At 45.9% G+C, this 11,198-nt stretch overlaps 1 protein-coding gene across 2 annotated transcripts in view; it reads right to left on the bottom strand.

Moving 5' to 3' along the window:
• Positions 1–5,574: 5,574 nt before the first annotated feature.
• smco4 (single-pass membrane protein with coiled-coil domains 4) overlaps positions 5,575–11,198 on the bottom strand; it is an 8,400-nt gene continuing 2,776 nt past the window's right edge. For both annotated transcript variants that reach the window (XM_046073940.1, XM_046073939.1), the window contains one exon: positions 5,575–6,714. In XM_046073940.1, the coding sequence (XP_045929896.1) occupies positions 6,486–6,665 (180 nt within the window). In that variant the 5' untranslated portion in view covers positions 6,666–6,714 and the 3' untranslated portion in view covers positions 5,575–6,485. The remainder of the gene's footprint in view (positions 6,715–11,198) is intronic.

Below are 11,198 nucleotides of genomic sequence, written 5' to 3'. Positions count from 1 at the left end.
GTGGTGTTTTGTCTTTGCACACCAGAAACGTGTCTGACGCGGCGCTGCTGCTGCTAGCCTTGTCTGTAACTTTACATATGGATGTTTCCCATAGATTTACTGCACTCAAGCAGTAGTAAACTTCATGTTAAACATAAACATATACTGATTTGATTACAGCAAAGACAACGTCGGCAGTATTGACGGCAAAAAAGGCTACAAAATATTCCGTTCTGTATTCACAGGTGCAATATTTGAAAATCGATAATTATTCATTACTATTTACACCACCACAGCGAGTGCTAATTTACACTCCTTTGCCCCAACAGCGGTTGAATCGCTTTTCTATTGCGTAAAGTTATATTTATATAAATGATACAGTCGAGCAAACTCGCCGGTATGTGAGCAATCCTTAGACTGTTAACACTAATTAACTAACTAACTTTAACATTCAGATGACACTTTGAGTAACTTAGCTAGCTAGTGTTAGCAATAAGCATGTATTAACACCATGCACAGGTTCAAACAGTAACATTAGACGGGAAAAAAAGTTGCGTCAACAGATTATCTGCAAGCTTTTGGGTATTAAAAATTCCCACAAAGATAACTAGGCTACAATAGTTATTTTAAATACTAACCATTCCACTTGCAGTAATGTTGCTTCCTAGTCAGGGTACCGTCTGCTGCCGAGGCCTGTGCTCGTCCCGCCAGGTGTAGAGCCTCTTGGACGCACGTTAGACGCAGGTCTTTTCACGTGACCAGGCAGGTTTTTGAATTAGCCCCTCCCCTTCCTTATGAAACTAAACATACCAAGTTATCTCTACTAAACATGATTAGTGCAATTAATCTTTCAGCTAAATAGTACAAACAACTAATGTTGTTTAGTAATGATAGCAGGTTTTGACAAAACATAAAAGAATAAGTAATGATCACTCGTAAGTTTAATTAGAAACAAAATCTGGGTTTACAGTGCATAGATGTCTCTTTGGATGGCTCCCAGGACTGTTTGACTGTCGACTAGATGAAACCATCATTCAATTTTCATTCGACCATGCTTTTCGACATACTTCCTGAGCCTGGCCGCGAACATTGCTCCGCAGATCTGACTACATGGAGTCAGATCTGAGCCTTGACTACATCCTCTTTCTGATCCAGTGGTGTCAGCTTGGCTTTTGATTCAACAAATCGGACCTCAGCCCCTCGACTTGGGTACATCACAGCTCCATATGTTTTCTCACTTCCATCTGAGAATGTGACTCCCCACAGTCCCCCTTTCCAGCCAGCTGGTGTGAGACTCCTGTGGAATTTGACCTGTCCAACCTGAACATACTCTTCAAACAACTGAATGGCTTCTGCTCTGAGGCCCTCTGAAAGTGGCTTATCCCAGGTTTCCCGGGTCAGCTTTCGACACCCTGATTCCTGAAATGCTCTCCTGACAATGATGGCGCTCTTCTATTTGGCAGGTTTAACTAGGCCAATAGGGTCGTAAAGTCTAGCAACTTGGCTAAGCAGCTCTCTCCTTGTGAGTGGGTTTGGTGCCTCAGATCTCACCTCCTCTGCAAGAAGATCCTTGCCCATTCTCATCTTCTTTTTCCTTCTAGAGAAGTTGATTGAGGTCATCATGAGCCTGTCCTCTTCCACCTGGTATCCGATTCCCAGGGCTTTGTTTTCCTCATCCCTCATCTGATTTGGAAGGAGCAGAGTTAGATTTTTTCCTGATACTTCAACTGCTTTCAGACCTTCTCCTGATGTTCCTTGCCTCCCACTTTGGCCTGACCGGACCCATGGTTTGAGAAAAAAGCCACCAGCTCTCAGAATTTCCTCCACTCCTAGTGTGATTTTGTCCAGTTGCTTCAGGTCATTATGGGAAGTTAAGAGATCATCCCCGTAACTATCCTCTTCAAGGAACCTGCGTTCTTCATCCAAGTGAGCAAAGGTAGTGTAGCATGTCTACTTATGATTTTTAATAAACTTATTGAAATTAATATTTCAGAAATATTAATTCATAATTCCTCGAAGAAAAGGGGCACCACTGGAGATTTAATTCACCCAGAGTCTCCGGACCTCTGGGTAGCAATTAAATAATGATACAATTATTCACTAGTGATCAGTTAGTTAATAATCGCTCAATTATCTTAAATCAATCAGTCAATCTCATATCGAAGGGGTAAGTCCTCGTGACAAGGACTTTGATTTAGACAATACACACACAGTTCTTGTGATTACGGTGACATTTATTAACTAACTAAAGGTGACATAAAAGCGGTTAAATATACATCAAAGAAATAAACAATGGCTAAAAACATGGGGCAAACAACGAATGTTGAGTTCTATTGTAAATTGGGTTCTCTTGTGGGGAGAATTTGATTCATACAGTCAGCTAATGAATGCAAGTTATGCGTTTTAAGGGTTAAAGATAATCTATTAACAAACTATTGGACATCACAGGTCACAGAATGCCTTGGTTTTGCCTTACTGTGTGCCGTCGGCCTGCCTTGGCCTGTTGCACGGGTCCCCACGCTAGCTGCCTGATTCCTGGCTTTCTCCTATGGAATTTTCCGGGGGTTCTCCGTGTCTGAATGAAGAAAGACACTCCAGTGGCGACCGTCCTCGGTCTGGCAGTTAAGCTGTTCTGGCTTGGATGTCCTTTGTTACTGCTGGTGGGCCAACACGGCTGGGTCCGGCTTCGGTGGGAGCAGTGTAAGTTAGCTCGACGAATAAAGCTTAAAAAGAACTTGGTCGTTCTTGAATTAAAGTAGTTTAACTTAACGGACTGAGAACTTTTAACAAAACAACACCAAAGAAAATAAAAAGTAAAGTAAAGTAAATTGCTGGAAACGAGGGAAAAGCCGAGGTCGCGGCACTTCGCGTGTATGGCTTAAAATGAACAAAGAGCCTTCGCGGCACGCCGGGTCGAACTTCTTAGGGTGTTGTTGGGAGAGGGAGCACGCTGGGTGCGTGCCGAAGTGCAGGTGAAGAGCGCAAGAGGACAAGAGGACAAGAGAGCGAGCGAGCCCGTGTCGCTGCTTTTGTTTGTTGGGGCGTGGTTCCCAGGGGGCTTGTTTCCTTTGAGAGGGAAGGCTTTGTTTCCGGTTTCCTGAGAGACTGTCTTCTTAACTTTTAATATGTCTATTCAAAAATCTTTTTGCGCGTATTGTAATCAAATATCTTCCCACGATCAAACCTTAATTGTCAAACGGGTATACCATTCATAGTTTTAAGCATTTGATAAAAAGGAAAACAATTGTCAGTAGTTCAACCTTAAGGTTAGCATTTCTTAGGAATCACATCAGATGAGAGGAACTTAACTAGCTTCCTGATTAATATTGGTTGTTACACATTCTTACTTCTACTACTACATCAGATTATGAACAGGTAAATACAGAGTGACATTCATACATGATGCTATGCATGACATTCATGCATTTCAGAACGATGGTATGTAATACTTATTTTGTCCACTTGGAGGAGCTCTTGTTACATGAGGAGTAGATCTTCAACTTTGAGCTTCACCACTTGACCTAGGAACTGGGAAATTTGGTTATTTAACATTAAATTCGAGCTGGAAAATTAATCAAGTAGTATAGGACGACATTTCTTTATCATATCATTTCTAAAGGAAGTGTCAGAAAGTGTTGGGAACAAAGCACTGGTTACAACATAAAAAGAAGAAATGTCAGGGATCCTTGCTGAAAATTAAAACACTGCAAAATTAACTTATTTAGATTCTTTTCAACAACAATATCAACAACAACATGGTAACGTAACTACTTAAATGGAGTGGAGAGACCTGTTAAGTAACTTAAAGATTATTTAATTAAACAAGGTAATACTTTGAGTTTTGAGGAGACAGTACTCCTTGTTTACACAAAGGAATTCAGGGCAGTGTCTTTCTCTGGTGTTCTGGAGTTTCTCACAAATTCACGTATGGGCGTGAAGAGGAGAATATCTTTTGATGTGAGGTAATTAAACAAAGAGGGAGGGCAGTTGCCATGATTACTTGTGTGGGTTGCAGTTTAGGGTTTCCTGCCCTCTCTTAAAAAGAGTTCTGATAGACTGTTCAGGAGAAAGCTAATTTCTGGTTAGTGTTTCTTTGTCATTTTAACAGTCAGGCACCGAGCTTTATCTGGCTGCTGCACCAGAGGTGGCAAGTTTTACGATCGAACTGCCCAAAAACAGCACTTAGGGAAGGCAAACCTTTCACCTCCTCCTTTGGTTGCTTCAGCTGTCTGTTGAGGGTTGATATTTCAAACCCCCTCCTTTTCTTTCTGTCAGGGAGAGAGAAAGACTTTGGGATCTCCAAATTTATTTAATATAAAATGAACAAATCCACACTGGCTTGTCAACAGTCCCCCATTCAGCCAGATTGTTCTCTCAGATAGCAAACATCTGGACGCAATGAAGAGAAACCAGTGTGGATCCTCAGGCTTCCAAGTTATGTTTTACAAGGCACGCATGTTAAATATCTAATTTGACCTTCCTTTAACCACTAGCAGCTATCGTCCCTAGTTGTTGAGGATTTCTGTTAATCATTAATTTATTAAGACGTTATTGTTCCCGACAAGTCCCATGGGATTTTTGTGAAGCTTGATTTGGTCCAGAACAGGTGAATGTTTATCTGTGACCACAGAAGGATCGGTCCAGTGGGGAGAGAACTTGTGGGCAAGTCTTCCTGTTCTCTGGTCGTCCTGTTTCCTTAGTGGGGCAAAGATGTGGTGACAAACTTTGTCTCCCACTCGGAGCTTGTTATGAGACACATTTTGGTCGTAATAGACTTCGCATCTTTGTGTGCTGTTGTCTTAATTATTTGGCCTGTGAGGAAATGTTTATTTGCCCTGGCTGATTCAGTTAGAGGCTCCCTCCAGTCAAATTGTGGGTTTGACAAGGGAAAAGAAATGCCTCGCACATGTATAACTGTTTATAAATGACTTACTGATGTGTGTTAATGTAAGAACAATGCTTTATAAGTGATGAATTAAAAATGTACTAATACTTAAGTGCTTCATAGTGTGTAGATAATAAAGAATAAAACATTTAAAACTGTGTTTATGAATGACTTACTAATGTGCATTAATGTATGCTTTATAAATGATGAATTCCGTATTTACTAATACTTAACTAATGCTTTATAGTGTGTAGTAGAGGTGTGACCCACGACCAGTTCATCATAGTTATTATTGCAGCGCAGTAAGGATCCATTCATATGTTTTTTTATAATGCACCATTTAAATAGCAATGCACCAAGGTACAAGCGCACCTGGCTTTTAAAGGGAATGGAAAATGACACTCCCATTGGTTTATTGCATGTCGCACCCAAAACACACCCATGATTAATTAAGAGTTCAACCCTTTCGAAACATTTCGTCCGCCGCTAAACTCGCAAAGTGGATTCAGACTAATGTGCACCATGTGCTTCCCCCTGTGCGCTTAGATCATTAAAATAGCCCCAAGACACATTGAGATACACTTTTGGCTGGTTCTGCTATAAAGAAAGGAAGAAAGAAATACAGATCAATTAGAAAAGTGCTATATAAATCTAATTTATTATTATTATTATAAATGTGCATTGGATTCTAAAACCACCAAACTCAAAAATATTTTCAGAAAATCATTTATTTGAACTGAAATTTTACAGTTGCAAATCTGTTAAGGCACCTTATTACATCTGCACAGATGTCATGAGTGACTCAATGGTGTGGTTGTTAATAACTGCAACCACCGATGTGTCCCTGAGCAAGACACTTAGACATCCCTAGTTGCTCCAGAGGCGTGCGACCTCTGACATATATAGCAATTGTAAGTCGCTTTTGGTAAAAGCATCAGCTAAATGACTAATTATTATTTATTTTTTAACTTAATGGAACCAGTAAAAGTAACATTCACATTGAAAGTGGAGGAATTCAGGTGTGTTTGAACATAATGGACTGAGGACTATACATTCTAAAATTACATTCAAGATACTTTAGAGCTGCATTCAGCTGTTCAAACAAGGCAGGAGCAAAGTAAATCCTTCTTTTTCCCTAAACACTTTTCTTACACATCATTCCTGCAGATAGGTGTGAGCGCTGTCCAAAGAGTGGTACACCAGGCTCATGTTGCATTGACTTAATATTTTCACAACAGGAAAACTGCTTTAGACCATCCACATGTTTCAACAACACCTCCGGTCAAACTTGGCAAGCTGTGCATGAGTATGCACGATATTGCATCAAGACATCAACAGCTGCTCTAAAATGAACAGGACTAAATTCATGTCATATTATATATTGATCTGAAGGCACCAAGGAGCAATCATTTGTCCACTCAGTTACTGCAGCTTGAATACTGCTTAAAGCAAAGAAAAACACTTTGGAGGAGGTTTTCACTAAGAGTAATGGTAGGTCAGTCACTGGCCTACAGAGGAACGGTTATCACACGATGGGGTAATCCTTTGGGTATAGCCATTGTCAGTTTGTCAAACCCCTGTCAGCTTGGGAGTTCATGTCTTTTCAGTAGAACGTGAAAGTCTACTCGATAGCACCAGGCCTGGTGGCCACATAGACAAAGACAACGATAAGTACCACCACTACGGCCAGTGTGGGCAGTACTACAGTGGCCACCTGCTGTCGGGCTTCCTGCATGGCCTGCTTACGCTCCTTCTTGTCCTTGGACGTTTCTTTCTTGGGTTTGCCTTTGAGCTGCCTCATGATTTCCCCACGACTGCTCACTCTACTTCTTTGCTGTCCTCACAGGAACCTGGCAGAGACAGAAACATAGTAAAATGAGTCTGCTTACAAGTATGTTGTACAACTAAACGTCACTTCCATCATGCAAGATCATTTTCATATTCTTCTCCTAAACCTCTTGTGCTTTTTTTAGTCAGGTTTGTTTGTACAAGTGTTTCAAGTTGGATTCAAAAAACTCTTAACTGAACAAACTTGTTGTAAACGCCTTATTTGAGCCTGATGAACGACACCTGTTAATGAGGTTTGCATTCTTATGATATGATTGTAAGCATAATCAATTCCTTTAAATTGTGTTTCATTCACATAAATGACACCCGGGAGTAAAAGTCCACACCCTCGAAGCAGCTGTTACAGTGAGACAAAACAGAAATTGGCAAGTCTAGATAACAATCATATGGTGAACAGAATATTAAAGCTGCGTGAAAATTGAAGTTCACAATTTTTTTAAGTCAGTCTTACACCAGTCAGGTGTCCATATGAACAATAAAACATTTTTTGCTTGCTGTAATTATTCCTCCTGCTGGACATAAGGAGATAATTCATAAAGTGATTCCAATGTAAGTGATAAAGTGTAAAAATATATTCCGAAGTTTATTTGAAGCTGATAAGAGAGTTAGACAAATCAAGTGGACATTTTCCAAAGTTAGGGTCTATTTCGTATGTGATTCCCTCTGCCAACAAAGCTAGCACACTTAAAGCGCTGATTAACAGGGTTCCCCTTCGAGGGAACTCGAACACTCATGCCCTGTGTGTTTCCTGTCTGGGGATGCCGCATGCCCAGGCAGCTATCGAGGGGGCTGCTTGCGGCCATTGAAAGGCCCTGCCCCTGAGGTTGCTGAGGTCCCGTGCGGCTATCTTTTCCGAAGACGGCCGGATGCGCTCTCCCCATGGCTCGCGCCTGGCGGTCACTGAGGCGGTGCGGCGGCTTCGGTCATGGCGCGCCCAGCACTACACATGAACAGACCAAGAAAAAAAAAAAAAAAAGCTGCTCTGTATGGCTGACTGTGTCCCCTTTGCTGGACTACAGCAGCGTGACAGAAACTAAGTAGCACGGCTACGGAACGATGCCTTGGGGGGAGGAATCTTTCTCCCACCCTTGCTTCTTTCCTTCAGATGTCGGCGTCTGGGTCCAGGACCAGGACAGCGACGGCTAAGAGAGATGAGCTCAGCCCTCGTCTAGCTCCTACCGCGGAGCCAGAAGCGAAGTGTCGCTTCCTGTAGTCCCCCTCAACAACCTGGGACGCGATGCGGCGCTCTCGCCCACAGCCCCCCGAGAGGCTGACCGAGGTCCCCTCCCTCGTGGCGGCTCAGGCAACAGGTGCTGTTTCCCGCCGTCTTGGCGCTCGGGACACGCTAACCGCCAGCGAGCTCTCACCAGTCTGCCCGCCTCGACGGTCTGCAGCTGGTAAAGATCGGGCTCACACACCGTGGGTCGCCGGCGAGTTTTCCCTGGCGGTCCTCCGCTTCAGGGTGCCATCGGGGACCTACGCATAACACCGGCCACCAGCCCCGAGGGACTGCGGTGTACGCGGGCCCAGAGCCAGGTGTTGGGACAAGAAGTTCGCTCTCTGCTGGAAAACGGGGCCAGGGAGCTTATTTCCCCGCCAGTCAGGGAGTCCGGGTTCTACAGCCGGTACTTCATAGTTCCCAAGAAGGATGGATGGGTTGCGTCCGATTTTGGATCTGCGGTCCCTGAACCAATCTCTGAGGAGATTCAGGTTCAGGTTCGTCTATGGGTTTCGGCCCCATAGATGTGGACTTGTTTGCGTCTCGAGAGACTATGCACTGTCCCCTGTGGTTCTCCCTCTCGCCCCCAGCCCCGCTAGGGCTGGATGCCATGGTGCAGACGTGGCCGAGGCTGCACCTGTATGCTTTTCCCCCAGTCGTTCTGGAGCGGGTCCGTCAAGACGGTGTCAGTCTACTTGCTGGTAGCCCCGTTTTGGCCTGCCCGAGTGTGGTTCTCGGACATAATATCGCTCCATGAGGGCCCGCCATGGCAGGTCCCCCTGAGGAGGGACCTGCTGTCTCAGGCGGAGGGCCAGGTCTTTCACCCTTGCCCCGCCCTGTGGAGACTGTGGGTCTGGCCCCTGAGAGGGCCCAGTTCCTGGAGGCGGGCCTGACGGCAGGGACAGTCGAGACGCTGCTCAGCTCCAGAGCTCCGTCCATGAGAAGGACGTATGGCCTGAAGTGGAATGTGTTTGCCACCTGGTGTAGAGAACGGGCGGTGGACCCAGTTACCTGCCCGGTGACTATGGTACTGGAGTTCCTCCAGGACCGTTTCTCTGCTGGCCTCTCCCCATCCACACTCAAGGTGTATGTGGCTGCCATGGCGGCGTTCCACGCCCCTCTGAGGGATGGGCCTCTGGGGAGGCTTCCACTGGTCGTGCGCTTCCTCCGTGGAGCCCGGAGGATGAGACCCGTGACTCGTTCCAGGGTTCCCACTTGGGACCTGGCGGTGGTTCTCGAAGCGCTGGCTGAGGCCCCCTTCCAATCCCTGGAGTCGGCTGAGGCCAAGCACCTGACCCTTTCATGATGGCCTTTCTCCTCACTATCACCTCTCTGAGGAGGGTGGGGAATCTCCAGGCACTTTCGGTTTCTCCTCAATGCCTGGAGTTTGCCCCGGGGAGGGTCAGAGCCATCCTGCACCCCTGTCCGGGCGATGTCCCAAAGGTTCCGTCCAGGTTGGCAGGGGTCTACGGTGCTGCAGGCGTTTCATGCCCCACCTCATGTGACGGCGGAGGACGGGAGACTTCATCTGCTCTGCCCGGTCAGAGCACTGAGTATTTACACTCTGAGGTCCTCCCGGTGCAGGAAAGCAGACCAGTTGCTGGTGTGTTTCGGTTCCCCCAAAGCTGGGCTCCCCTCTTCTAAACACACGATCAGCAACTGGATTGTTTAGACTATTCCCTGGCCTATCAGGTGCGCGGGTTACCTTCACCTATGGCCGTAAGGTCGCACTCTACTCGAGGCATGGCGGCCTCTAGGGCCCTCCTCGTAGGGGCTTCGCTCCAGGATTTGTGTGAGGCAGCTGGCTGTGCCACTCCTCACACTTTAATCCGGTTTTACAGTCTGGACCTTCCTTCTGCACCCGGCACCCGTGCGCTCTCCTCTTAGTCGTGCCTAAGGTTACTGCACGCTGGGGGGGCAGGCGGAGGCGGAGGCGTGGAGTAGTGGGTATTCTCGTTCCCATAGTGTCGTCACCGACGCAGTTCGAGTTCCCTCGAAGGGGAACGTCTCGGGTTATGTATGTAACCCTTGTTCCCCGAGAAGGGGAACGAGACACTGCATCGGTCCACCACACCTCGCCCCGCCTGGAGTGTCTTGCTTCATAGCAAAGAGCTAATGTGTCCGGTGGGCCGGTGTGCTTATATACGCCTCCAGTTACGCCATCACACGCTACCGTTCTAGCAACACCAATAGGATTGGAGTAGTTTCATTCATGATTTCAGCCCTGCCACGCCCAGAGGCGTTCCCATAGTGTCGTCAGCGACGCAGTGTCTCGTTCCCCTTATCGGGCAAGGGTTACATACTCACACAAAGTAAAGACGTCGACGAAGAAGATGACAGTCAACTGTCACGTGCTAGCAGCAATATGGGGGAAGACGTACACATGGGCACAGACTTGGAGCTAAACCAGGATGCGCACCTAGGTGTAATCCTAAAAAAGCTAGGAGAATTCAGGAGAGACTCCAGCCAGCAATTAAACAGCATTAAAGAGGATATCAACAAAATGAACAAACGAGTGGAAGAAACCGATAAGCGGATTAATGCGGCAGAGACCCGGATCCAGTCAATGGAGGATGTTTTAACACAACTGGTGAAACTTCAAGTGCAGATGGAGGCCAAGCTGACCGACCTGGAGGGACGTTCAAGGCGCGATAACATAAGGGGTAAAAGAAGGAGCAGAAGACAATATTGCCAAATTAAAATTCAAAATGGCCGACTTCCTGTTGGGTTTAGGCTATGGCTCCAAGAGGCTTTTTGGTACGACTGAACATGATATACGTGCCACAGAAATTTCATACATGTAGGTCAAACGTGCGGCGGGGGCTGCTGCGTTAAAGGTCACTTCCTGTTGCTAGCAGGTGGCGCTATGACTGTGAGTGAATGTCAGCATGTACATGTGTTCAGGGCGGGACTCTCATCCTACATGTACACTTTGGTGCAGATGTGAGCATGTACACTGAAGTTACAACAACTTCCTGTGTCATGGCGAAGACTTGATCTTTGACGCCACGCCACGGACACACCCATTGACGAAAACTCGCAAATAGCACAACTTTTCATCTTCAATGCCTTTAGAAGGCACAGCAGAAATTTGACGTCGATCCGACTAAATCCCTAGGAGGAGTTCGTTAAAGTACGAAGTGTGTAAATCATCCAAAAATGGCCATAAAATTCAAAATGGCCGACTTCCTGTTGACTTTAGGCTATGGGTTCTTGAGGCTTTTTTGTGCGTCTTGATACGATACATGTCCCCAGAAAATTTCGTAG

This window comes from Micropterus dolomieu, linkage group LG17 (genome assembly GCF_021292245.1).
Source record: "Micropterus dolomieu isolate WLL.071019.BEF.003 ecotype Adirondacks linkage group LG17, ASM2129224v1, whole genome shotgun sequence".
NCBI lineage: Eukaryota > Metazoa > Chordata > Actinopteri > Centrarchiformes > Centrarchidae > Micropterus > Micropterus dolomieu.
The sequence above is the reverse complement of the archived record's forward strand: the minus strand, read 5'-3'. Positions and strand labels throughout refer to the sequence as shown.